Source organism: Gadus chalcogrammus, chromosome 21 (assembly GCF_026213295.1).
Source record: "Gadus chalcogrammus isolate NIFS_2021 chromosome 21, NIFS_Gcha_1.0, whole genome shotgun sequence".
NCBI classification, from domain to species: Eukaryota; Metazoa; Chordata; class Actinopteri; order Gadiformes; family Gadidae; genus Gadus; species Gadus chalcogrammus.
Window position 1 is genome coordinate 4393440 of NC_079432.1, and position 27866 is coordinate 4421305.

The following is a 27866-nucleotide window of genomic DNA, read 5'->3' on the forward strand; positions in this document are numbered from 1 at the left end:
TGGATGAACCTTTAACCTGATTGTCTCGGCTTGTGTGGGGCGTGAAGGTGAGGTAGAAGAATCAACGGGCACTCACCTGCTTGTTGTTATTGACCATAAAGAAGTCCTAAAACGCAAGCAAGAAGCAAGGGAGATGTGGGCACTCGTTAGAACAGGTCAAAGCAGAGCAAATCAAAACAGGGCACGCTCAGCATTCAAGTGACAATCAACAGCTACGGACAGGGAGTAGGGGGTGTCGTCATGGCGACAAAGCGCGCCGGGGCAGAAGGACAGACTCTGGGTCTGTTGTTGTGGGGGGGGGGGGGGATTGACCTCGGCGCGTGCCTGCGGGCGTTTCTCTCGAGCCGGCGGGCGGTTTCCGACATGCTTGGCGCACGACTCAACACAAACAGAAATGCGGTCGGTCCGGAGAATCCGGTTTCAGCCGGTGTGCTCGCTACTCTTAGCCATGAGACCAACACAGAGAGAGCACCTTCTTAGTAAAGGTGGAGCAGCACAGACATCTGCTTTGGAGCCTGACTCATCAGGGACATCCGCTGTCTCTTAATAGCTTACAGTTATAGCCTGGATATTAATCATTTGGTGTAATTGCACTAAAAGGGCTTCCTGGCGCGACCTGATTGGCTGTACATGGTCCAATGGATTTAAGGCTCCATAAAGGCCAGAGGACGCCCGATTGGTTTATTTTTTAGCCTGAGTTGGTCTGATAGCTGCTCGCTCGCACACACACACACACACACTATCAAATTCATGAGCAGACTGAAACGCATAGTGAGCAGACACTAGATGCATACAGGGCATTCTCGTCTGGTGGGTCATGCCATGCGCGGCACTTTAGTCGCGTGAAACACATCGGTAGGATGGTCAAACCGATGGAAACGACGGGTGGCTTGGATTGAAGGTAAAAATGGAATTAGTGATGATGGACATTAGTGCACGAACCGTTCCGTATAATATCGGCCTCCGCAGAAAAACCAAAGGGATTTCAAGGTGTCCGAAATGCAAAAAGACATGCAATTATTGAGATTTTCATTTTTTGTGTGTCAATTTAAAAAAAAAAAGCATCGGTGAGGCAGCGTGGATCTGTGTCTCAGGCCCTTTGGAGGCAGCTACACCGGCCCGAAGCAAAGTGTGGCGAGCCCAATTTGTCAGAAGGACCCAGGAGGTGGAGAAGTACACCATTACACCAGCGGGGGGCGGCTGGAGGCTGCGCGGGGGGCTCCCGTGAGCTACCTGCTGTCTCTGGTAGGCGGAGAAGGTCTTCTCGATGTCCATCAGGTCCAGCACCTTGAAGACCTTGGCGTCGTCCACGTCCATCCAAACCGTGCCCTCCAGCTTATTCTGTTGGGGACAGGAGGAGGGGGAGATGATCAGAGCAGACGCGGTGATGATGGGGGCACCCCAGGTCGCCTTACAACACCGTGAACTTGGGACGTTAGCTAGGATAAACGGACTGCATTTTCATCGCGCTTTTCTAACCAGTGGCCACTCAAACATTTTACAATAGTGCCCAACATTCATCCATTCATGCACAGATTCACAGACCGACTGTGGTGTCAACCATGCAAGGCGACAGCCAGCTTGTCGGGAGCCGTGAGGGTTAGGCGTCACCTCGACACTCTCTATCCCCCGGTCAGGAGGAGCCCGGGGATTGAACCAGCAACCTTCCAGTTACCAGCCAACCCGCTCTACCTCCTGAGCCACATGGAACAAGATAAGACGGATGGACGAAGTAAGAAACGGTAAAGGGCCGGAGGAGACGGAGACACAACTACTCTTTACTGACGAGGAACTGCACAAAAGTACTCAGTGAGATCGTTTTTGCTTTGGATACAGTATATCTATTCTTTAATGAAGGAATAATGGCTTTTGTACTACTAGGCTACTTTCGGGTGGAATGTTCTTTTCTGCTCAGCGGGCCGTTTAGTATTGGATTTTAATATTGGATTGTTCTTAACAAATAGAGAGCGAGTGCGACTAAGCCATTTTACCACCAGGTGTGGGAGGGATTAGTGATTACATGCCATTTTAAAATTGGCCCCTGCCCTGGCCCTTAAGCTGTGTTCCCAACGCAGGACCTTTCCCCAGGGTCAAAGAAGCATCCTGGAGGAACTCTGAGCGCTTCCATTGCAGGAACATTACCCAGGGTCAAGGAAGAACCCTGGAGGAACTCTTGTTTTCCACTACAGGAACTTTCTCTCGGGTCAAGGAAGAATCATGGAGGAACTCTGAGCGTATCCATTGCAAGAATTTTCCCTAGGGTCAAGTAACTTTTGAAGGAACTCTGTGTGTTTCCACTGCAGGGAAGGGTCAAGGAACCTTTGAAGGAACTCTGTGTGTTTCCACATGCAGGAACTTTCTCCAGGAACAAGGAAAACTTTGGAGGACCTCTGTGCGTTTCCACTCTAGAAACCCTCCCGAGGAACAAGGAACCTTTGAAGGACCTCCGTGTGTTTTCACCAGAGGACCTTTCTCTAGGGTCAAGGAACCTTTGAAGGACCTCTGTGTGTTTTCACCAGAGGACCTTTCTCTAGGGTCAAGGAACCTTTGAAGGAACTCTGTACGTTTTCACTGCAGGAACTTTCTCTAGGGTCAAGGAACCTTTGAAGGAACTCTGTGTTTTCACCAGAGGACTTTCCTCTAGGGTCAAGGAACCTTTGGAGGAACTTTAAAACACGTATCTCGCTCCACTCCTCCTCACCTCGGCCAGCTTGTTCCAGTTGAACGACTTGAGGGCGTTGGAGGGCTGGGGGACGTTCTTCTTCTTCATGGAGGGTCCGACGGGGGCGCCGGGGGGAGGGGGGATCCCGAACCCAGGCAGGCCCGGGGGAGGGGGGGGTCCGCCGGGCGGGGGAGGTGGGGGAGGGGGAGGGGGCATCATTCCCCCCGGGGGCGGCGGGGGAGGAGGGGGCATCCCGAAGCCGGTCGCAGGGAGTGGAGACAGGGGGCCCCCTGGGGGCCCCGGGGGGAGTGGGGGCCCGCCCGGGACCATGGTGGCCTGCCTCTGAGGGGAACAAAACACAACACACCGATGAATACAAATTAATATTCAGCCCCAAATATTTAGACTGCTCTTATCGTGTAGATCGAAATGTTTACCGAGTGTTTTCTGCAGTATTGTTTATATCTTAAATAAATACTGACACATTTATTTACATTTTAAACTCTACTACTGTCCTGCACTTCCTGCTGTGAATACGTTTCCTATCTGAGATCGAAGAATTAGCATCTTAACTGACCAAACAAACAAAAAGACGTTCATGACCAGGCTTCTGTGTATTATAACAGGTCCAACGCTAACCACATTAAAAAACACCCTGCGGTCATGACCAGGACTCCCATGAGATAGTGCTCTTATCATCTCACTGACATGTCATGGGGTTCAAATCTGTAGACAAACTGAAATATGATACCAGTAATGAGAACACAGTATCTGTTAGCATCATATCTTTGGTTGCATATTTGTAAATAGTTTACGTACCAATTGCTACTACTATTTATTCATTTAGTAGAAACTTTCATCAGAACCTTTTCTGTTAAGCTCTGGAGCTAAGAAAGGGGGCTACGGTGTCTTTGGTCAAGGGTGCCTCCCGGTAGAATGGGGCACATTGGGGTTCAAACCCACAACTCTGCGTCCCCTTTCATCACTGACACCCACAACTACCCCCCTGTCCTCTCACCCACCCCCACCCTCCTCCTTCCCTTTCTTTTTATCCTTCTATGTAACCTCAACCAGTCGCTAAACAGCGATTGGCCGAAAGCGCCACTGCGTCGACACAGGGGAGCGGGGATTGGCTGAGAGGTGGCGGCGGTGGGCGGGACGTACGGTGCTGAGCTGGTGCAGCCGATTGGTCAGCTCGGCCACCTGCTGCTTGACGTTCTTGTGCTCGCTGCTCTCCTTCTCCAGCTTCTCCTTCATCTTGTTCAGCGTCTGCATCATGTCCTCCTTCTCCTGCGTCTTGGCGTCGCACTCGCGCTCCTTCTTGTCGAACTTCTGCTGCAGCTCGTGGTGCTCTGAGGGGGGGGGGGCATCGGTTAAACAGGGGCGTGTCGCGATGGATCAGAGAGCTCTTGGGGGGGGGGCCGAGTGGTGAATTAAACGCACCTTTCCTCATGGTCTCCGCCTGCTCCTTCCACTGTTTCACCTCGTTCTCGTTCACCAGCCTGGAAAGCGGACGAGAAATACCCGTCAAAAAATAATAAATGTGTCGATTAATAAATCATAGATCTCGGGAATGATGTCCGGAGAAACATCCCAGAAAGCCGATGGGAGTCTTTTTACAAACCTCATGTTTCCTCGTTTGCTCTCTGTGTCTTTTTCATTTGTTTATTTCGGGTGTCTTAAAATCCATAACACTTTGCGGGTTATCATTCTGATCGATACAGCTGTACGATTTATATTTGTTTACTTCCTCCGTGGAGGTAAAGAGCACGCTATTCCCAATGACTTTCAGATTTGTACAGAACAACAACAACAACAACAACAACAACAACAACAACAACTCAACAACATGGTGGGGAAACTGTCCGTAAGCCTCATGCAATCATCTTTGGCCACGTACTGGTTCCCAGTGAGGTATGCTGGTCTTAGTGGTCAGTGAAATATATCAGTCAGGTATATGTTGAGGAGGGGGTCACTGGGAGTACTGGTCAGTGTAATATATCAGTCAGGTATATGTTGAGGAGGGGGTCACTGGGGGTCACTGGGAGTACTGGTCAGTGTAATATATCAGTCAGGTATATGTTGAGGAGGGGGTCAGTGGGAGCACTGGTCTTAGTGATAGATCGGTCAGGTATGGTGGGGAGGGGGTCACGGTGGGAGTCACTCACATCCGGACCACGTTCTTCACGTTAAAGTTCTCCAGGGGCGTGCTGTCGGGGTCGTGACCTTTGTCGTTCTGCAACACCATCTGCTGGACGATCCGGTCGAGCAGCAGCCAGTACTGCACCGTGTTCCCACTCCGCTTATCTGAGAGAGAGAGAGAGAGAGAGAGAGAGAGAGAGAGAGAGAGAGAGAGAGAGAGAGAGAGAGAGAGAGAGAGAGAGAGAGAGAGAGAGAGAGAGAGAGAGAGAGAGAGAGAGAGAGAGAGACAAAGAAAGCAAATGAAAAAGGGTAGAGAAAAAAGAACAGGCAGTTGAATAACTAAAAAAAATATCAAATTATTATGTTTTACTTGAAACACAATTTGAAGTATAACTTATTTTTTTTACTTGAAAATTAAATTGTGGCCATTATTTGCCATAACTATTTTCTGAGTGGTCATGTGATGTATAATTGCCAGCCAACCAGGCGCGAGCCCTCGGTGCCTCTCAGCCACTCACGGGGCATCAGGAGGCAGTGGTGCAGCACTGACATGAAGTGCGGGTGTGCCTCCGTGTGGTTCATCCTCTTGCGGATCAGGTCGAACACCTGGGTGGCACTCTTGGTGTCTATGTGAACCTGGAGAGGAGGGGGGGGGAAGCACCGGTCAGTTGGTTGGAACAGTTAGGTGGAACGGGGGGGGGGGGGGGGGGGGGGGGTATGTGGGGGGGTGGGGGAGCGAGGGAACGTAAGCATACCGACTCAAACCGCTTGGCGAGGGCTAGCTCATCGTCGTTCCGCAGCATCTCGAAGTAGTCCAAATGCCTGACAACATAACATGCAATCGGTGAGCCACAGTTTTTGTACGTTGTGTCACACCATCACAACGTTAGCAGTGGGTTGACAAGCGACATGCTAACCGGCTAGCATCATATCCAGACGTTAGCATTACAGGTCAGGTCCATTTCTATTGATCTGAATCACAGTCTCAATTTAACTAGACCACTGGGTACTGTGGCATTTAATGTACGCACTTATTGTATGTTGTACGTCCGTGCACTTAAAAATAGTAATAGCATTGTGTTGCATCTTCTGGCTATCTTTGTTGTGCACAGGGAATGGGTTAACATCTTTTTCTACCGACTACGATATATCGCTGTTTTTCTTCCTTCTGACAAATGTACTTTTTTTACTTTTTTTTTTTTTCTTTTGAAAGCAAGCGCCTTCTAAACGCCCCAAATGTAAATGTCCCAAAAGGGACAGGAAAGTGTTGTCTTTAATGCAGTCGTTAGGGTGTTGGAATGCAGTTCCCTGGGTTCCAGTCTACCTGAAGGCCTCTTTGAGTGAGACACCCTTAAACCTGCTTCTTAATAATATCCCTCTGAAACCACTGTTTGTTTCCATGGATAAAACCTTTAGAAGCTAAACGACTACAGAGTCAAGTAAATAGTAGAAGCGGCGCACAACTGCGATGCCGTGACACGTCGGTCGGGCAAATCAACAAAGGAAACCAAAAGCCAACAACAGCCATTGATATCCAGGATGTTGACGATTTGCTCGCTCGGTGTCACGGAAAACACCGCCTATCTACAGAGGGGCTGAGCGGGAGAATCGTCAGCAGAAGGCCCACTTCCCCCCTCAGGTAGGTTCGTCAGACCTCAAACCCGACCACATCAAGGCCATGAAAAACCCCCGCCGCCCACGGTGCCGGGGGCCATTACACCCCCATCCCGGGCCGGAGGCCACGCCCAGGCCCCCACTCAGTTTTGCGACAACAACACAACAACACCAACCCTCTCCTCTGATAACACAAAGGGCCCTCGGGAGCCCCGCATCTGGTATTGTGCTGCACTGGCACCCACATGAAAGTGCGCGAAGGAAACGAGGAGAGGAAAAAATAAAATGGCCGCAGTGGCAAATGTCTGGAGGCTGCAGGATTTGGTCGCTCGGAGTAGGGCAGGGTGACTCAACGACAAGGCACAATAATAACTGTACCCTGCTTTTATCATTTAATCATTATATCAAGTTGTTTTGAAACTTGGATCTACACCAGGCTTCACTATGTGAAAAAGAACAGTTATAATCAAACAATTTAATTCAATTTGAGTTAAATTAAAGTTGATACAAAAAAAGACATGTAACTGTCATTCAGAGTGAAGTAACTCTCAATAACTCTTTCCCGCCAAAAAGGCCAAATTTTTTCCCATGATTCTGATTTTTTTATGACATTTTGGGGATTTTTCCACAGATCCGATACAGACTAAAGGGCGCCTTTGTTACAAGCCTGCAGAGCAGACAGGCGTTCAACCTTACCGGTCCAGCGTCGCGTTCTCGTGCAGGCGTAGCTTATCGATGATGGGCTGGATGCCTAGCATCAGGAACTCGTAGCGCAGGTGGATGCGGAACTCCAAGCTCGTCTGAAAACAAATCCACAACAAACCGATAAGAACTGTGCATAAGATAAGATAGATAGAAACTTCATTTCATTCCATACATGAGAAATTCACTTATTACAGCACCCCATAGAATACAAAAAAGGTGCAATAATAAAAGAAAGAGTTATATTATGTCCACGCCTAAGGGTTACAAAACAGATGAGGCTAAAAGGTACCTCAATACAGAATAAATAGTTAACATGTACAGGGGAAGGTGCACATAAACAATATTATTGTACGCAGACGGATATGATTGGACCAGTAGTGTGCGGACACTGGTGAGGAAGGCTGGTCCGTACCTCTCCAGCACCCTGACTCAGCACGGCGTTGATGAAGGACATGACCGCCGTCTTCATGTTCACCTCCTCCCGGTAGCGGCCCGTACTCCGGTCCAGGTCGTTCAGTAACGTCTGCAGGGGTCAAAACGTTCACATGGTGAGTTGGTCGGCCGTCGTTAAGCAGTGGATCAGAATTCAATTAACTGCCTGATTGGTTGAATCACCGATCGCTTAGTAATGTCTGAGGAGTCACGAGCACTGTAAAATGAAAATTCTGTTTTCACTCATTCACATTTCTCCAACTGCCATTTGTTGATTATGCCTTTTCCATGATCCCCTATGGGGAGGTCAAGGGTCAAAGGCTCCAACTGATAAGGCCCCGCTTTGTCTCGCTACTCCCATTGAGTTTCTTAGGGGTTATGGTAGGGCTCTGGGTGTTGAGGATCCAAAAATATACATAAGAAATACCGAGACCCAGGTGGCTTCGTTTGTTTGCGTGCCGTCTTTGGCATTGGAGTTGTTTCCGTTCAATATGCTTTGTTTTCTAGCATATTGCAGCCGTGATTGCCTCGCTTTGGGAAGCTTGATCCATCGATGTTTAAAATACGTGGAGAAATGAGTTAATCCGCCTTCTTACCTGGAAGCGCGTTCGCTCGCAGGCGAAGCGTTGGTAGTGCTGCATGGCCTCCAGGATCTTCTTGTGCCCCCCGGGCACCAGACACACAGCGCCCATGATCTCCAGCACCGCCACCTTGGTCTTGACGTTCTCCGTGGCCAGGCTCTGGGCGATGATGTTGATGCTCTCCGAGTGCGAGAGCACGTGGGCGCGGCCCTGAGAGTTGTTCATCAGAGCCTTGACGCAGCCGATGAGCGAGGTGTGGATCTGCGACTCGGTGGTCTCGTGGTCCATGCTCTTCAGGAAGTTGAGGATGCAGGTGAGGCCGTCCACGTCGATGAAGCGCGTCACGAACCTGGTGGTGGGGGAGGGAGGGGGGGGAGAGAGGAGGAAGAGGGGGGGAGGGCGTTTTGTTGAAGTGTTGAAAAACAATGGACGAAATATGGGAACTCTCCCTGAACTTGTTGGAATGGAGGGACAACTGTTGAGAGGGAAACAGTGTTTTAAAAAGGTCCCATTTTGTACCACCAGCTGTGAGTGGGATTAGCCATTACGAGCCGTTTTGAAAATCGGTCCTCTTCCTGTGTTTTGGTGACATCACAAGTGGGCGTGTCCACCTGGATGTATGACGGATAGATGAGCAACGTTTGCTACATTCCCCTGGGAAGGCTGGGAAACTGATCTATCAGCACACAATCTAGGTGGAAACGCCCACTTGTGTTGTCACTGTGTTGTCACGCAGATTTTCAAAACGGCTAATCACACTCACACCTGGTGTGAGTAGTGTGGAAATGGTCTTTCTTGAGAGTCCTGTGAATTAAAAGTCTTTTAAAGGTGAACCGTCACAAGAGAGGGAACTATGATAGAGATATTTTTCTTTCCTCATTTGACCTTTCAGTTTCCTTTTCAAAGTGTATGAATTCAATAAAAATGTAATTAAAACATTAGAGTTGAGGCTTAAAAATGCTTAGGACTTCAGCACTCCTTTGGGTCATAACAGAATGAGTGAGTGAGTGAGTGAGTGAGTGAGTGAGTGAGTGAGTGAGTGAGTGAGTGAGTGAGTGAGTGAGTGAGTGAGTGAGTGAGTGAGTGAGTGAGTGAGTGAGTGAGTGAGTGAGTGAGTGAGCAGGTCTGTGCACCCACCTCATGGGTTGCGTCCTCAGCGCTGTCTTCAGGCTCTCTATGGTCTTGTTCCTCTCCTCCTCATCCTCCTTCTCCAGCGCCAGGAGAGTCTTCCTCTGTTTGGGCCCAAAAAACGTCATCAACCCTCTGACAAGACCCAGAACCCAGCCGGTAATGTCTTGATCAAGCATTTATTCCGCATAATTGCTACAAGTTTGAATACCTTGAGATAGACCAAAGTCCTGTAATATTATGACACTTGGTTCTATGAACATCCTTACTGTACCGACAGATGTATCGTTTCTCCTTCTTCTGATAAATGTACTTATTGTAAGTTATTTTGGATAAAAGCGTCTGCTAAATATACATATAAATGCATTATATAAATCATTTTTCATTGCATATTCTTTTTAAAAAATGTGTACATCTTCTGTATCCGTCGACTGTCCTGGAACGCCGCTGCGGGGTCAGGCCATATGGGATCCATAAAGTTTATTCGTGTTTATGTAACGGTGCAGGGAGAGTGACCCACTTCCATCAGTCTCCAGAGTACAGTACGAACGTCCGCGTTTCACAACCGAGAAAAAAAAAACCAGAGGGCCGGCCTTCCTCTCGCAGCGCTGCTAATCATAGACTGCCGGGTCAGCAGACAACCAAAACTTTATTCACAAAGGTCAGCACACAAAAAAAGGAAAAATCGAATATGGGAAGGGGGGGAAGGAAAACAATGGCGGACTCGAGCTTGGCCTCGCTTCAGGAACGCACATCGACAAGTTCCAGTGCGGAACGTCACGGGTTCCACGGAGGATAACCACGCTCAGTGCGATAAAAAATAACTCGTTAACGTCTTGCATGTTGCTGCGACACCGAGCGAAGATAAAACTACACAAAAACCCAAAAACAAAGCCCCGCTTGTTTGAAACATGCGAGGCGAACGGGTCTTTTGATCGACTGAGACGGCTCTAAACGCTGTGCAGGCCGCATCACGTCATGTATTAGTTCAGTCCTCTCCCCGGCGTGGTTTGGACACACAAGAGCGGCTCTGTGATCACAGCGAGGGCCTGTGGCGGATCTCTGTGGCCGCCGGGATCACGCTCCCCGTGTGCAAATGAAAAGGCTGTTCTTTCAGGGATTTAGCCTACGAAGAACCCTCTTTCGTTGGCTCCTGCTGCCCGTGTTATAATTACATGAATCTTTCCCAATTAGTGGAATTGGAAAATTTGAGTTCTGCCGCACCGTTTGTAATAGTGCCAGAAAGGGATAATTGCGATATCATTTTTTCACTCCTCCGGAGAGTATCCCAGTGCATCATCTTGGTTTTAAAAGGATTCGTTCAGCCAAGGTTGAATAGTTTGAGTTCCAAAGGATTCATTCATCACAAGTGTGTTCCAGTCTATGCTTGTGTGCTATTTTGGTTTCAAAAGGATCATTCATCCAAAGTGTCTCCTAGTGTATTATTTTGGTTTCAACAGGGTTCACTCATCACAAGTGGGTTCCTCTGGTGTATGCTTTGGTTTCAAAAGGATTTATTCGTCCAAAGTGTCTTCTTTTGGACCAAAAAGGCCTCAGTGTGTTATACTGTATTCTAGTATATTCCACTGTCTTCTATTAGCCCCAAAAGATGACAGTGACCCAAAAGTGTGTTGTAGTGTATAGTGTAGTGTATGCTTGTATCCACAGGACTCACAGCAGCCATGGAATTGAGCTGATCGATGTAGTACTCTGGCCAACTGGTCGCGCTGTTATTCTCCTCTTGTTCCTGAAACCCAAGAGATGGACACACGGTTAGGTTGTTGTGCTACCGCTATGGTTTTCAATTATGGCACATGACCAAGAGCTCTGCAAGTAAACTGTAATGGACTTGACTCGGTCACCCATCCCATTGAGGACTTCGTACTAGGTCCTTGATAATAGTAATAAGGAAATGCTTATTGATCCCACAGAAATGAAATGATGAATCAAGGAAGATGTCAGAGCGGGAAACATCTTCAAAAAAAAAACATGCCAAAAATAATACAATTTAGTTAATGAAAAAGGGGGGGGGGGCAAACACTTTTGGGATAATGCATAACATCATCGATACGACCTAATGCACGGGTCACATGATCTGAATGATCTAATCTAGGGGAAGGAGAGCACCGGGAAAGGGGAGCACTTGTCATGCAGGAAACAGAGATCCATCGCCACTTCTGCGCTGAAAGTTTACTCTGACAACTCTCGAAACATCACTTCTGGGCCCCGATAAATGACTTTGACCAATCAAAGAGAGAAGAAAACTCAAAGCATCATCTGCATAGAGACATGTGGGCCCCCCCACACGAGACATGAGTGACAGGGAGGGCCGAGGGGCCCCCCCGCTGTATAAATAGTCGGATGTCAGATGAATTGGAGCAGCGAAGGTAAAGTAGGCCGACACAGATAGAAGCGGCCCGTTCGGGCTCCAGCTTCCCTCGACTCATCGAGGACAGAGTCAGACGGAGAGAAATCTGGTGTTTCGTGGTCGCTCCAGCAGGCAGAGAGAGAGAGAGGCTTTGAACGTCAATGTGTCCCATCGCGGTTCAAACCGGGGGTTCGATAGGGCTCGTGCACTGCCCCGCCAAATATATATATATTTTCGATTTAATTCAGGTTCATTTAGCAGACGCTTGTATCCAAAGCGAACGACAACCATTCATACACACATTCACCGCGGCTGCAGCCGTCCAAGGCGCCAGCCAGCTCGCCTGGAGCTGTCAGGGGTTCGGTGTCTTGCTCATGGAGACCTTGACACTAGGAGGACCCCCAACTAGGAGGAGCTGGGGGTCGAACTAGCAACCTTCCGGTTATAAGTCAAGACACTCTACCTCCTGAGCTAAGCCAATCCCTAAAATAGCAACAAAACAAATCCTTGAAACATTGTATTGCTAATGCATCAACTTCTCTTTGCATCCACTTTGACCTTGGCACGTTGAAGGCCTACAGACGGCTCCACTACAGAACCCTGGTCCCATTAAGCCCAACAAGCCGTGACCATCAAAAACTAATTGGGCAGCAGTTATGGTAGCAGGCCTGTGGAGGCTTGGCAGAGAGGGGGGCGGCTGGGAACTCAAAGGCTTGGCTGGTCGCTCTCCCTCCTAGGTCTCACACTGACAGGGAGGATGGGATCACACACACACACACACACACACACACACACACACACACACACACACACACACACACACACACACACACACACACACACACACACACACACACACACACACACACACACACACACACACACACACACAGTTGAACTTTGGAGCGGGTTCAAGTTTCGAAGTTGCGTGAAGGGGGAGGCAGGATGGATCAAAGGGACGGTGAAGGGGCTTTTATTGTGAAAAACGAGTGAATCACTTGGTCACACTCTGGGAAGTCAGGGGGCCTTGAACCTGGCCGATCGGCCGACCGCTTCACGGGGGCTTAAGGCAAAGAAAAAAGTAACCGATATGCGTGGCGGTCCCTTTACCCTCAGATCTCTCAGACGTAAAGATGGGAGAGGAGATACTGCTGGCGTGACCTTATATGGAGCACAGGAAGCCATCCCCAGAGAGCCAGGAAGGGAAAAGGTAAGTTAAAGTAGAATGAGGCCAGTCGACCGCAGGCTTTGAGAGGGGCCTCGTTCAAACACCAGCGACGGGCATCGCAGAAAGAGAGACCGAGAGACCGAGAGACCGAGAGAGAGAGAGAGAGAGAGAGAGAGAGAGAGAGAGAGAGAGAGAGAGAGAGAGCGAGAAGAGAGCAGAGAGCAGAGACGGAAAGAGAAGCGAGCCCGAGAGAGGAGAGACAGACAGACAGATCCACCAGCGTGTGCGGCTGCCCTGTGCACCCAGCTCTGACGTTGCGGTGGTCCTTAAGGACAGAGCCCCCCGCCTCCCCCTGTCTGCACCGACCCGTCCGCCTCTTGGCAGGAGGGGAAGGCGTCGATAAGAGATCAACTACCGGGCGAAGGCAGCCAGCTTCATCACTCTGGGGCTCGGACAGCCTGGCCAGCCGACCTGACTGCCCCCCGTCCTCCCCCCATCCACCTCTGACTCCCCCCCCTCCCCTCCCACCCTCCCCCTTATGGGCCCTCGGTCCTCGGATACAAAAGCTGCACCTGTGGACGGAGAGCGGCCCCATCCCGTCCTGTTTGTGTAGGACAACCCAACGCTTCCCTGCTCCTCCATCCACACACACACACACACACACACACACACACACACACGCGCGCACACACACACACACACACAGAGCCGTGCCAATCGCCTCTCTCCGGCCGGGCCGGCTGCCGACTCAGCACTATTAATCTACTCCCCCCCCCCCCCCCCCCCCCCGCCCCACATCCACATCCCTACCCAGCCCTCCCCCCCACCCCCCCGCCCGCCGACCCACATCCACATCCCTACCCAGCCCTCCCCCCTCCCCCCGGCCTTCCACACCGCACGCAAGACAGTAATACAGTCATCATCCCTGTCCCAGAACCAGGAGCAAGGAACGAGCATGCGAGCACCCAACCCCAAACCTACTAGAACAAACGCTGCACGCCGACTGCGTCTCTCGTCCGATACGAGCCAAAACCCAGGCGAGCCAAAACCCGAGATGAACCCGGCGAGAGCCAGTGCCCAGGGGCGACCAATACCTCAGCACAGGATTAAAGCATTGAACTATTTTCTATGGAAACTTTGTTTTGCCCTTCCCTTGACTGCAAAGACGCCGGCCGTTATAATTGGGACACTTCTCTGCTCTTGGTCGCATTCCACGTCCGGACGAACACGCACACACACACAAACAATCACACACACATTCCCCTCAGAACACTCATCCATCTCCGCTCTGCTGACACACAGCTGGCTCTAGCCTGCAGGCTGCTAGTCTGGTCTTACCGGGTACAGTATGTTAAGCATGATGGTATTTTAAACAGTGTGTGGGGGTTTCAAAGGATCAGGTTTGGATGTTAACATGAACGTTTACATAGAGGAAGGAGAGGGTATTTAAAGGGGGGCTGGGTATGAGAGACAGGTAAGCAGGTTTAATAGCGTAGTTAAGTTGCAGGATGTCAGTGTCCTGGGGTAAACGGGACCGCAGAGATGTGTTTCGTGCGTCAACAGAACTCACCGGATTGCGCCTCATTTTTATAGCGTTTCAAAAAATTTGTACCGCGCTACCATTTAGGTGAATTATCACAGATCGTATCGCTAAATTAATACACATGTTCGCGAACCGCCCGGAAGGCAACAAACAACCAAAAACGACAAACTAAACGAAATAAACGCTAACACATTGTCCGACTGCTTTCTCCGGTGCCTCCGAGGTGAGAGGATCGCCGTGAATCACGCTCATTCCTCTGTCCTCGACGACTCCGTCCCCACCGCCCCTTGCCCTGACCACCCTCGTCTTTACGACCGGACGGACGGACGGACGGACGGACACGTCCACACACGATACGTGAGCTGGCGCAGGACGAGCCCAGAGCAGGATATCCTGCAGGGCTGGATGCATGGCTATCAGCTCCAAGGCCTGGGGAGCCATGGCTGCCAATGAAACGCAGTAAAACCCAAACACAAAAAGACAAACGGGGGATGGGAGGGGTTTTAAACGTCAACTGGGTGGCAAACGGCTCTGATCTCGAAGTGGTGAGTGACTCATGCAACATTTAAAAAAAAGAGTTAAAAAACGATTTTTTTTTTTTTAGGTTTGGGTGGTTTTCAACCCGGGAGGAAATGAAGAGATTCTCTGGGTGCTCTTTGTAAGCCGGGTATCGAAACCGAGTAACGACTTGTTTTTCCTCCGTCGTATAAAAATGGTAAAAATGAGGAACTGGTTACCACACTTCATTTGGGACCTGCTGTAGATTATGACGACGAGTACTAATGGATACGGTTAGCGCTGACTGAACTTCCTGTCCAACTGAATTACCGAGGTCTGACCTCAGCCGTTCCACAAGCTTTTGTCGTCTTCTGTGGCGTGTGTATTGTTCTCAGACAGCGTTTTACCATTGAGAATTTGTTGTAGCTACAGCAATCAAAATACAGTGCATATATTCTCATCATTTCTCCTCCGATTCCCGGAGAACAACGTTCGAGGCGTGTTCGACGTCAATGAGCCCACAAGCTCTTGAGAGGAAGGAAGATAACTGGATTGAAATTGTAAAACTGCTTGCCAGAGGTTTCCCTACAGTGGATGATGGAGCAGTGGTCAAGTAATGGGACGGTTTGAAGCTGTTGCAGAGGGTATTCTTCAAGGGGATTAGCAGAAAAAAAAAAAGCATACTTTTATAAGTCCTCAATTCCAATGTCCATCTGTTATCACAGAAGCTATCGGGGGGGCCCCTTATGCTGCCGTCAGTCTGTCGCTGGCCCCCACCGGGCCCCCAGTCGAGAAAGACCCCCGGCCACATGTCTGTACAGCCTTTCCGGGGGTTACCCCGTCTTTGTTTGCTTATTTGCTCAGAAGCCGGCTAACGATTTTCGTCTGTGCAAATCTCCATAATGAGAGTTAATTCTCCCCTGGCCAACTGACAGAAACGCCGGACCGGTCGCTGCCGTTCACGGACGCCAACGGCAACATCTGTGGCCGTTTTACATGCAAACGTTGTGTACCTGTAAACACATGGCCTAATTACAGCAACAGAGCGGCCATATTGGGCGGGGCATCTGTCTTTATGGGTTTGGTTAATGTCAGGGGTGGAGAGGCGTCGTGTGAGTGACGTTAACGACAGGTTAACGGGGGTCCAGCCATCGGACTGTGTTATAGCAGAGCTGGGGGGGGGGGGGGAACCAACAACTGAAAAGGGGCGGAGTTACGTCTTGTTTCCTGGTTTGTTTGCAGAATATCGAACCGGTGACAAACTAATATGCGGGATTGGACGAAGCTTGAAGAGGTGAATTTTTTACACGCCAATCACGCACACATATCCCGCCTCCCTCAACATGATTGGTCGAAACAAATATGACGCGAAATAAAATCAATCCCCCCTCCCCTTCACACAGGTTTGAGCTCTTCTGCTGCAGATTTATGAGGATTCATTTAAGTCTGATTTGGGGGACTGTTAGGGTTTAGGAGATGGTAACAAACAGCACCTTACCTTTTTCTTGCTGCAGTAGATCTGCCATTTCTTCTCGGCTGGGAGGGCAAACATGGCCTCCCTGTGTTTCTCGCTGAGGTCGAGTTCATCCTAGCAACGCACAGAGAACGAACAGCGAATGTCAATTATTTAACTTTATTGATATTGAGCAATCTGTACAAAACGCTAAAACAAACTCAACAAAATTAGAAAAACCTAACGAAATTAGCTAAATAAACAAAATAATAATACTAAATAAACAAAATAAAGAATCTGATTAACAGTAAAGGGCATATGAGGACATGACAATGCCAAATAGAAAAGGAGGAAATGAAAATGACAAGGAGAGATAAATGGGGAGAAACAATTTTCATAATACTTCCACCACCTTCAAACCAGTTTACTGTTCGCACAAGATGGCATTCAGTGTGATACCCAAAACGAGGCTAGTAAGAAAAATGCTAAAACGAGTATCATGCACAAGATGTCAATCATCCAGCCACAGAGCTGACGGTGACATCAACCAGATGGGGCGCATTGTTCAGGAATACTCTCGTCTCTGAGGTTGTTTTTTCGGTGCGCAGGTCATGGTCCTGAAGTGACAGTTACAGACCTCTGTTTTCAGTTACACAAGCTTTTTATATACATGTACACGTGTGTGGTGTGTGTATACGTGTGCGTTTTTGTGCGTGTGTCTCTGTGCGTGTGTCTCTGTGCGTGTGCCTCTGTGCGTGTGTCTCTGTGTGTGTGCGTGTGTCTCTGTGCGTGTGTCTCTGTGCGTGTGTCTCTGTGCGTGTGCGTGTGTCTCTGTGCGTGTGTCTCTGTGCGTGTGTCTCTCTGCGTGTGCGTGTGTCTCTGTGCGTGTGCGTGTGTCTCTGTGTGTGTGCGTGTGTCTCTGTGCGTGTGTCTCTGTGCGTGTGCGTGTGTCTCTGTGCGTGTGCGTGTGTCTCTGTGCGTGTGTCTCTGTGAATGTGCGTGTGTCTCTGTGCATGTGCGTGTGTCTCTGTGCGTGTGTCTCTGTGCGTGTGCGTGTGTCTCTGTGCGTGTGCGTGTGTCTCTGTGCGTGTGTCTCTGTGAATGTGCGTGTGTCTCTGTGCAAGTGCGTGTGTCTCTGTGCGTGTGTCTCTGTGAATGTGCGTGTCTACATCGAGGGGGGCTACCATGACGACCGATCAGATATTTACTGGTTGTTTGACGGGCGAGTCATCGGGCGAGAGAGAGAGAGAATAAAAAGAGAGCGAGAAGGCGAAGCGGGGTTTCTCCTCGGGACATGTGGCGACACACATGTGGCAGCACGGCCGTGCGTCACAATCCACAACAGATCGTATGCTGGGGCTCCGTAAAGGGTGCCGTCAGGACCCACTAACGGGGAACGGATCAGACACACACACACACACACACACACACACACACACACACACACACACACACACACACACACACACACACACACACACACACACACACACACACACACACACACACACACCACCCCCCCCGTCCGTCGGGGTTCCTTGATTCAGGTTGGGGTATTGCCCGAAAACCCCCTACAGACCTGTAATAGATTCCCTCTGGCTCAGATAAGGCTTGATTTATACTACATTCAAGGGTTCTTCTTAAAAACTCCTAAACGGTCAATTGCAGATATCAACACCTTTGCATCATTTACACATTGTATCCATTGATTGGGTGATGCTGAATGGCTGAATTAGGCCTCGGTACCAAATCTGGTGTGAAAGCGGTTTCCGTTGGGCCGTTTTTAAACGTCCCCTCAGTCCAGTGAATCAATATGGGTATCCTGGTCAAATTACTTAAAAGGGGGCTGTGGCCGATTGATTACTTTCGATACTTCCTGTTGTGTGTCCTCCCTCTCACGGTGTCCATTCCAATCTACCGGGGGATGTCAATCTACCCCAAGTGTAAGATAGATGCTGACATTTATATAATAAATAATACATTGACCTAAAATAAGGGGGCATTGCGGAATTCGCTAAATGCTCCGAGAAGGACCAGCTTGCATTAAGCACTGCCTTCAGATTAGGAGGGATGTGTTGATGACATCATCCCTGATCTGGGGGCACTTGTTTCCCCTAATTATGCAAACAACAAGGGGGGCTCTTATTGTGGAGGACAAGGAGGCAGTGCACGGCAATTTTCGCCTCTTTTCTCTTCTTTGCTTAATCGAGCAAGTGGAAGCCTCCCTTCTGTCCCACTGAACCCAGCCTCTGGTGCGTTGATCAAGGGTGGAACGGACGGACAAAAGACCAGCAATTAGCAGAATGAGGAAGCCCAGACACTTGTTTTCCTGAATAGGCTCTATTGATGTGTGATAGACGGCATGCCCCTTGATGAGTGTGACTCTGCTGGAGAGGAGCACAGGGCCATAGGAGGAGACGGGGGGGCGAGACAAACCAAGAGTGACAATTAAGAACACAAGACTGCGTGGTCCCCGTTCCTCCAACTCAGCCCCCCCTGGTACGGGGAGAAGTGACAGTTACTCAGCTGTCCCCGCAGTGAATCAACACTGTCTGACCTGACTGTGTTGACTATATCTTTGGAGACAGGGTCTTCATTCAGGTGTGCCAAGCATGTGATGACTATATCAATACTATGTCAGTTAACTGTGTGGTTTTAATATTGACACACTGATGGGGAAGTAATCACACTGCTGTGCCTTAATAATATCAGTTGAGTAGATAGACCGACGTATGACCTCCAATATCAATATCACAGAATGAAACGACATACATTTAGTTTATATGAGATTTATTAACTCTTGCTTTTACTTTGATATTACTACTTGGTATGCAAAGTGACAGTGATCAGAGCATTAAGGAGCAGGTAGGGAGTAGGGCACTCATTCGAGGAGGCTTGGATTAAGGATTTGGACATTGGGGAGGTAACCCAGTACCCCTCAGTGGGGAGGATAGCCCCCTAGACTCACCACCACCACCTAAATCAACCCAGGGTCAGTTTCCCCCTCCGCCTCCCTCTCAAAACCAACCCACCATCTCAGGCCTGGGGAGTGTGTGTGTGTGCGTGCGTGCGTGCGTGCGTCACTCACCACCAGCTCGGCGAACATGTTGTCCAGCTCGTCCAGGCCGGGCATGGGCAGCGAGGGCTCCATGACGGGCAGGGCGAAGTCGTCCCGCAGCCGGTACGTGATCTCCGGGGGGTCGTTGCCGTTGAAGCAGCAGAAGATGAAGGACAGGCCGCCGCGGCCCCCCGCACGCTTCCGCGGGGCCATGGTCCCCTCTGGCTGCTGCCGGTGGGTCAGGGGAGGGGGGGGGGAGGGGGAGGGGGCGGGAGGAGGAGCTTATCCCAGGGGGGGAGGGCGGGAGGGAGGGAGGGAGGGGGGGGGGAGGGGATGGCCTCTTCAAGGCCGCCTCCGCCTCACAATCGGTCCTCCGTCAGAGTGAACTGCAGGTGGGGGGGGGAGAGGAGAGAACGGGTTCATGGATATGCTGAGATCTGGAGAGTCCTCCGAAAGAGGAGAGTAAGTGGCTAGACCTCTCAGAGTGCAATTGGCCTCTCGAATCAGAGCCGCAGAATTAGCCTCCGGCTGATAGCACAGCCCCCACCCCGGGGGAGCTGATAAACCACTTGCCGTCCGCATCGTCACACACAGCATCGCACACACACACACACACCATTGCGCAGGTCTGCAGACAGCGTACGGACTGAAGCGGTCTGAGCCTCGTCCACTCACCGGAGACCCAGTGGACGAGCGAGTGGTTCCCGTATCTCGGAAGCCAGGCGGGTTTTCTGGTCGGACAAGGGAAATGCTGTTCCCGTCGACGGAGCTAAACGGATAATGCGTCTCAATGGGAGGCTGTTGGGAACAACAGCTAGAACTGTTGTTGTTGTTGTTGTCGTGCTCGATAGCCTCCCATGTTGAAAACCAACTCGGAGGAAACCAAACTCGACAAATCTTGAACAAAGCCCAACTATTCGATTCCCAAAACATGCGCTGCGTGTTAGCAGGAAATACGCGCTGACGCTATGACTTCACCACACTTTTCTCCCCAGATATTTTCCTAACTCTTTTCGGGGTTGATGATGCTGTTGCGACACTTCTTAATTGGGGGAAAGACGTATCGTGCCAGTTCAGCAGAACGAAGCACAGATGGCTTTAATTGACGGTAGGAGATAGAGTGGCTGGGGACTGGTGTTTGAGTTAGGGACTCTATTGGTTTGGATCAGTGGACTCAAGAGTCCTCCTTCAACAGAAGCCGATACAAACAGGGACAGTCTTCACTTACAACATGCTGTTAAGGTTATGAATCAGTCTTGGAGCTAGGTTTTTTTTCTTACATTTTTCATTGTACTGCAGGTGTGTGAGAGCTGTAATGACTCAGCTATGACATCCAAGGACACACACCTTCGACTTAAAAAGGGCCTCTATTATAAACAGCAGGTGTGACTTTATTAGCCATTACTCTATTATAGTGATATCAAACGCGCGAGTTTCCACACAGACATACAATAGACAGATCCGTCATACATCAGAGTGGAATCCCCCAGGTAGGATGACGATAGGGTAGTAAATGACTAGTAATAGCTTACAAGCTTCACAGATGGTGGTAAAATAATAAAACAGGGCCTTACTCTTACAGAGTATGAGTAACAGGCAATATTGTGTACGACCGGGCTAGACTTTGCCCGCTTGCTCACTGCGCATCATTAAACAAATGTTTGACTCTCCCAGCTGCTGCTCTACCAGCTGTCGGGTGGATAACGCGCGGGATCGCGGCGAGTAACTGCAGCCTGTGCCCACCATCCAATATACACGGAAATCTCAGCTGTCATGGGGTGTATTCAGATACTGGCACAGTGACATCGCATTGGTGGATTTCGAATTCCTTGCAGAGGAATCCATTTCACATTTTTAGCGAAAATGGAAGGGCTTCTGACCTTACTGCAGTGAATTTATGGTTTGATACCACCGCCAAAGAAAGAAACACTCATGATATCATAAGCTAATCAGCTCCCTTCAGTCTTTTGTTTGCTGGCAGGCTTTGCGTGAGAAACTCGTCTCCAAACAAAGCAATCTTAAGACAATGTTAGTCCTGTCCGACGCCTTGATAACTAGGTTGGATATGTTTAAAATGGTACCAGCAGCCGAATTCTAAGCATCGGTATTCGTACAATTCCCCACTGGGGTGAGAAGTGTCTGGTTAGCATTTAGCCTTTTTCCCATAAAGTTTGACAAAAAATGCAGACATAAGGTGAAAATGTGACTTATGTTACTTAGTATACATCCTTATTCGTAGATTATGTTTGATGATGTGGCACATGTCTTAGATCACACTATCAAACAGTACCATTTCATAGCATTAAAGAATTGGACCGATGGCGCAGTGCATAACAAAGAGGTCTCGCTCTATCTGCAGACGACCACAAAGGCTGTCCATTACCCAGACACGGGATAGCGTCAGCGAAACCCCATCTCCCCTTACACAGCGACTCGTGCGTTTATTTGGACGTACCCTTAACATCACACGGGACAAAGCAAGCCCACAAAGTAAACGTCTCCCCGACACGTCGACGTGTGCGTTTATTTAGACGTATCCTCGACTATTCCCCAAATAGACTACTGCAGCACGGACGGACACAGCAGGGGCCAGGCCAGATGGTGGACCTCATCCCTAACCCTCCCAGAGGAGCGTTTCATTGTCTTCTTTGACCATATTAGTCCACACACGCGTGCCCACCTCGTCCATTAGCTCCCACCAAACGTAAACTCTTTAGTGTAAACTCTCTGTGCTCCCCGGCGGTCTAACGGCCAACAAAACACTCAGAGTCGCCAATGCGCGGAAAACGTTGACACAATAGACAAGAGCGCCGTAAATAAAACCAAACAAAAGCGGTACCCAGACAAGAGGAGCGAAGCCAAGCGCTGGTTAGCACATTAGCGCTGACAACGAGCCGTGAAGTGGCGGGCACAGACACTGCCGCCGTAACTTCATTAACACAGAGCGTGTCGAGGAGAGTGGAGGACTCGACACGTCGGGCCAAGAGACACACACACGTCTATCAGGGCGGAGGCGGCGGCGGTGGCGGGGGAGGCAGGGTGGGGTCAAGTTTCCAAGTGCACCGCCGCGGCAGAGGCCTGTCGGAACAGGAGGACATTCCAGTCATAGTCGGGGGCAGGCCTTGTGACCCCGAACGGCCTGCAAACCACAACAACTCTCCAGCGCCACGCAACTCCTGAGACCGCCGTCCTGGGAACGCTGGGAGAACAGAGAATGCCGTTGCGTTCCCCTTCTTGGTTCGGTGCAAACGTTACAGAGCCTCGCGGTTCAATTCTCCTTTTCCTCAGAGTTTCCGAGGAACCACCGGGATATGGGGGGGTTGTAGGCGGAAGATTCTAGATGACGTTTGTTTGGACAACAGTCGTGATCGGGTGCACCACGGCTGATGCACGCACAGGAACATCTACAGAGGGGTCACTAGCTTGTTGTATAACTTAACGAATGAATACAACCACTAAATGTCCGGCTTAACGGTGTAGTCGACCACTTGTAATTCTGATGCACTGAAAACTGCTTCCCTTCTTTGTTTAGTTCCACAACGCCTGTTCATTTATCTGACACAAAACAGATGGAGCTTCAAACAGATAGAGACACACGTTAAACGATTATAACTGCCGCCCACACACACACACACACACACACACACACACACACACACACACACACACACACACACACACACACACACACACACACACACACACACACACACACACACACACACACACACACACACACGATAATAACCGCCGCCCACACACATGCGGCGGCCACACTTCGGTCTTTGTTTGCGGACCACTTGTTGTTCCATCCCTGACCGGCCTGGCTCTCTGCTGCCACTTGTGGTAGGGCCGGGGTCCCGACCTGGGGCTCCGGGGAGAGCGTACGACCCAGAAGCCTCCGGTGTTCAGTGGGAGAGCAGTGGGGAGTGTGGGAGCCAGTGCATGGTGCAAGGGGAGGCCGACTCTGACAGCTCGGGCTGGAGAAGAGACAGAAGGTCGGCGAAGTGCGCTGTGTCTTGGACAAAACACACGCTCGGCGCTTCGTGGAACATGTGCACGAGAGAGATGGGATGTGGTGAGGGGGTGGGCGAGTGAACTCTGAGCAACTGCTGACCGCCCTCACACACTCCTCATCGCCCTGTCTTTTAATACACTTCTCAGCCTCTTCTGTACCCTCCCTGCCTTTGCACTCTGCTTTAACAAGGTCTTTCTGTAGGGGCCCAGTCATGATTAATAGCCCCACTATCAAGAAACCCCCCTTAGGGAGTTTGGATGTCCATCGCACAAAGCAAGCATGGAATTCCTACTCTCGATAAAGATACGCGCAGGAACGTTTGGGGATGGTTGGGTTATTTTGTTTGGAGACATTATTTTGTCCCGGTGGTTACTAGTGGCAGCTATTTGCGTGATGGTAATGGAGGATTGTTGCAGGCGTATAAACCTTCCTGGCCCCAAGGATTAATAATGCAGTCAATTACAGCGAGTGCTGTCAATTAAGTCGAATGTGTCCCATGCTATGAATAAAAAACACACAGTTTGACAGTGAACTAAAACAAAAAGAATCCAACCTACTGAGTGTTTAACTGTTTAACTGAATTAAAGTGACGTGTCTGTTGGCCGACATCGTGAATACATTTCGGTTCAGCCTTTCTGCGAGCGACGCATCGGAAAAGGTCAACCTAAACCCGATGTTAATAAAAAAATAACGTTTGCGAGAAACTGTAAGGAGAGGGTACAGGGCCTTGGAGAGAGCAACAGTGGACAGTCATGTATTAGGAACAGATGTGTGAAATACCTTCTCCCCGACCATATGGCTTCTCTCAGCACAATCTGGGTTCCAAAGCCTTGTGTTGTTTAACCATTGGAATATTCAATGGGACTTTAAAAGGCCTGTGACATCGCAAGAAAGTCCTTCCAAGTCATCAATTGATTAGGGGAGGAGGGTAAATGCAATAATGGTTTCAATTATTAATGGGATTCAATTTAACATTGCATACTGTACAATTGATTCCCCCATCTATACAGACACTTTAGCTACGTTTGCCATCTGATTATAATAAATCTATAAATCGCTTTATCTATCTAAGGTTTTTATCTTTAATGAGGTTCCCTCCGCCTGAATGCCAGAACGGTTGCCCTGGTAGAAAATGTCCTCACATAGACAGTAAAACACCAGCTGTGTTAAAGCCCTCCAAGGGGAGCCTTTCATTGCTCAGGACATTTAATCTTCTTTTCTGATTTAGGGATTGGATTTAGACTGGATAAAACTTTAATGATCCCAGAAACAAATAATAACATTCTAACCGTTCACTTTGCTGCTCCTGGAGTGGACTGTGTATCTAGCATACAAGCTAGCATACAAGAGCTACAGCTAACACATCACGGCATACAAGAGCAACCGCTAACACATCACGGCATACAAGAGCAACCGCTAACACATCACAGCATACAGGAGCAACCGCTAACACATCACAGCATACAAGAGCTACCGCTAACATATCGCGGCATACAAGACTAACCGCTAACACATCACGGCATACAAGAGCAACCGCTAACACATCGCGGCATACAAGAGCTACCGCTAACATATCGCGGCATACAAGAGCTACCGCTAACACATCACGGCATACAAGACTAACCGCTAACACATCACGGCATACAAGACTAACCGCTAACACATCACGGCATACAAGAGCAACCGCTAACACATCACGGCATACAAGACTAACCGCTAACACATCACGGCATACAAGAGCAACCGCTAACACATCACGGAATACAAGCGCTACCGCCAACACATCGTGGAGCTCTCTGTCACTCTCCGGCAATCTCAGACGGTTGGGTTATTAGCTCAACTGTCATGCTCATCTAATTATACCGTTGGCATTCGCCAGCGTGTTGCATCGCTCTGACGCAGTCGCGGTGGCTTTGTGCGGATGTGTACTGTTTCGGGTTTTGGGGGAGGTAATGATGTTTATGCCTCGCGGGCTAAGGGGTTGTTGTCAACACCTTGCAGGCAACGCTTTTACGAGCCATGCCGTGCCAAATGGAACACAATAATAGTAACTAGGGAAAAATAGTTATTGAGAGGAATAATGGACGTTCCCAGGGAGCGGTTAAGTGGTGTGTGGGCGGGTGGAGTTGACGTTGGACCCCAGGATGCAATGTCATTACATTACACCATCTGAGCCCTGAAGACACTCCCAAAGTCCTCATTGAAAACGTTGTTGTTGCCTCAACAAACCTTTTGATTTATTTTTTTAAGTGATAGTATGAAAGTTGATTTTAATGGATAATAGTCGTAATACCGTTGATTGAGAACGTAATTCATATCATCAATCATGATAACCGATCATTACTGGTCCCAACCCTGATTTTGAAAGCTAACAACCAAAATAAACCAATTCTCTCTCTGCCACCAATGCTCCCTCCCTACCTGCATTTCTCAGCCAGTAAGAAGAGTTCATTTCACTCAGACGGATGGAAAGGCAAGATGCAATCCCTGAACCAATTACAGAAGAGTTGCCTTGGTAAGAAATAAACGGGGAGCGGTCTAAAATCTAGACGGTTCCCACAGAGGCAGGCTTAGTCAACTCAAAACAGAAATTCCCCCAGCATATTTCACTCACTAATAGCTGACTTACGGCTATGCTATTTCCTACAAATTGCACTTCAATAATAGCTCTTACATTTTACCTACTGCACCTTTAACCTGAACCAGAGAGCTGGGAGTGACGCTAAACTGCTGCTGTATTACGAAGCCAGATGTTGTGCAAAGCGAGGGCTCTACTTACAACCTAATGGTACCAGTAGGTGCTAGGCCCTGTGCAATAGAATCATGTCAGCCAAACATGCTTACGTAGAGCCAGGAGCCAAACATGCAGAGTTTGTGAGTCTCTGGTATATACAGGCGGGGGGGTTAGGATAGTGTAGTGCTTAGAGAGGGTGGTGGGTTTGATCCCACCACCCAAACTCCCTCACAGATTTCTTAAAGCTAGGGTTGGCTGTTTATTTAGAAGCATTTTCCGCCTTAATTGTTGACATTCTCTTGACAGCAATCAATAAATCAAATAAAAAAAACATCTGTGGCCGTTGCAGGCGTAAAAAAAAGCTGTTCCAATAATTTGATTTGGTCCAGTGAAAGGATCGGATTGCCTACCTGTTGCCTAAGTATAAATCGTAAAAATAATAAATTATATAAACCTTGTTTATATAATTAATTACTAGTCAATTGAAAAGGCATTTGTATACATCTCCTAGCACCTAGTTATATCTCCCTTCCTCTCTCTAATTGAAAGGTGTAAAGCTAGTTTGCATTTGCATTGCCCAGTAGCCCCAAACTCTGATACTGTGGACTTGCCAATCTCCTGACTGCTTTCATGTGTAGATTCTTCAGCGGTCCTGCATCCTTGCAGACGTGTCCACTTCCTCCCCTTGGTGCATTGTAAATTAACTTGGCCTGGCTCTCTCCCTCCATTGCTGCTTTCAACCATGGCCAATCCTTCACTCTCCAGGAGGATCACTCCCCCTCATCTTTGATTCCTTTGTTGTGACTGCCCACGAGGTGAAAGTTTCCCTATGAGGATCTTCTTGACACACCCATTGTGTCATGGAGGATGCTTAATAAACCGCTGCCTGTATCTCCGCATGATCATGCTCTGCATTAAATCAAATACTCCAAGTTATTCTTCATCATTATCTATCTGCCAGGCAGACTTCCTCTTAAAGCTAGCTAGCTATTCATGTGTTTTGGGGGAGTGGCTTTGAAAGGAGGTCTGAAGGAAGGGGTGATCCATTTCACACTAGCTGATTGGTCCAAATGCCTACTATCGTTTTATTGACCTGCTATCTGAATTAACCGTAAGTTGCTTTGCATAACTGTCTACAAAAATGGCTTAACTAAAACAGCACATTCTATCTCAGGCATTGCGCGGCCTGAAGCTGGCAGTGACGTCTGAGACCAGGCCGCAGACGATCGAAATCAAAGCGGAGTAGACGTTGTGCTTTTTCCGAGCCCCGAGCACGGCCCGCACAGGCACCAGCCCGCACAGGACCGTGCAGGCCTACGTATCGCTTCGTGACAAAGAGGGGAGCAAAGCCTCTAGGAGCGTGTGGGTGACATGGGGGAGGGCCCCTAGTGCTCGGATTACCGGATTAACCGACGGACCAGGAGACCGCGGAGCGGCCGAGAGAGATGAGGACCAGATACCAGACCGACCCAACGATAGACTGTGGTCTTCTGCGTCTGTTTAACACGTACGCATGAGGTGCCAAACAAACGTGTGGCGCGGTTTTCCCATGGGCCGGGGGCGGGCGGGGCGGTAAAGTTTTGCTACTAGGATTTCAAAAGGGAAATGGCACAGCTGGCTTTTGACAGCTCGGCCCGTGTGCCGATCACAGTCCCATACTGGGTTTCTTTTTCAGGAAGTTGGTGTGTTCAGTGTAATTATGGACGATGAAGGCCAGCAAATATTAAATGTGTAATTCTAAACTAAATCATGTGGCTGACAC

General features: G+C 49.3%; 1 protein-coding gene across 2 annotated transcripts in view; it reads right to left on the reverse strand.

Annotated features, from left to right (window-relative positions):
• The window catches only part of LOC130374155 (disheveled-associated activator of morphogenesis 1-like), a 31828-nt gene extending 12234 nt beyond the window's left edge, over positions 1-19594 (reverse strand). The window contains exons 1-15 of one of the 2 annotated variants that reach the window (XM_056580769.1): positions 19383-19594; positions 16340-16429; positions 10940-11011; positions 9274-9368; positions 8152-8485; positions 7536-7646; positions 7115-7218; positions 5560-5626; positions 5323-5440; positions 4831-4969; positions 4106-4164; positions 3827-4014; positions 2702-3004; positions 1234-1341; positions 77-106 (exon numbers count right to left, since the gene is read on the reverse strand). In XM_056580769.1, the coding sequence (XP_056436744.1) occupies positions 77-106; positions 1234-1341; positions 2702-3004; positions 3827-4014; positions 4106-4164; positions 4831-4969; positions 5323-5440; positions 5560-5626; positions 7115-7218; positions 7536-7646; positions 8152-8485; positions 9274-9368; positions 10940-11011; positions 16340-16429; positions 19383-19565 (2001 nt within the window). In that variant the 5' untranslated portion in view covers positions 19566-19594. The remainder of the gene's footprint in view (positions 1-76; positions 107-1233; positions 1342-2701; positions 3005-3826; positions 4015-4105; positions 4165-4830; positions 4970-5322; positions 5441-5559; positions 5627-7114; positions 7219-7535; positions 7647-8151; positions 8486-9273; positions 9369-10939; positions 11012-16339; positions 16430-19382) is intronic. The other variant, XM_056580770.1, reaches the window with a different exon arrangement.
• Positions 19595-27866: the final 8272 nt, after the last annotated feature.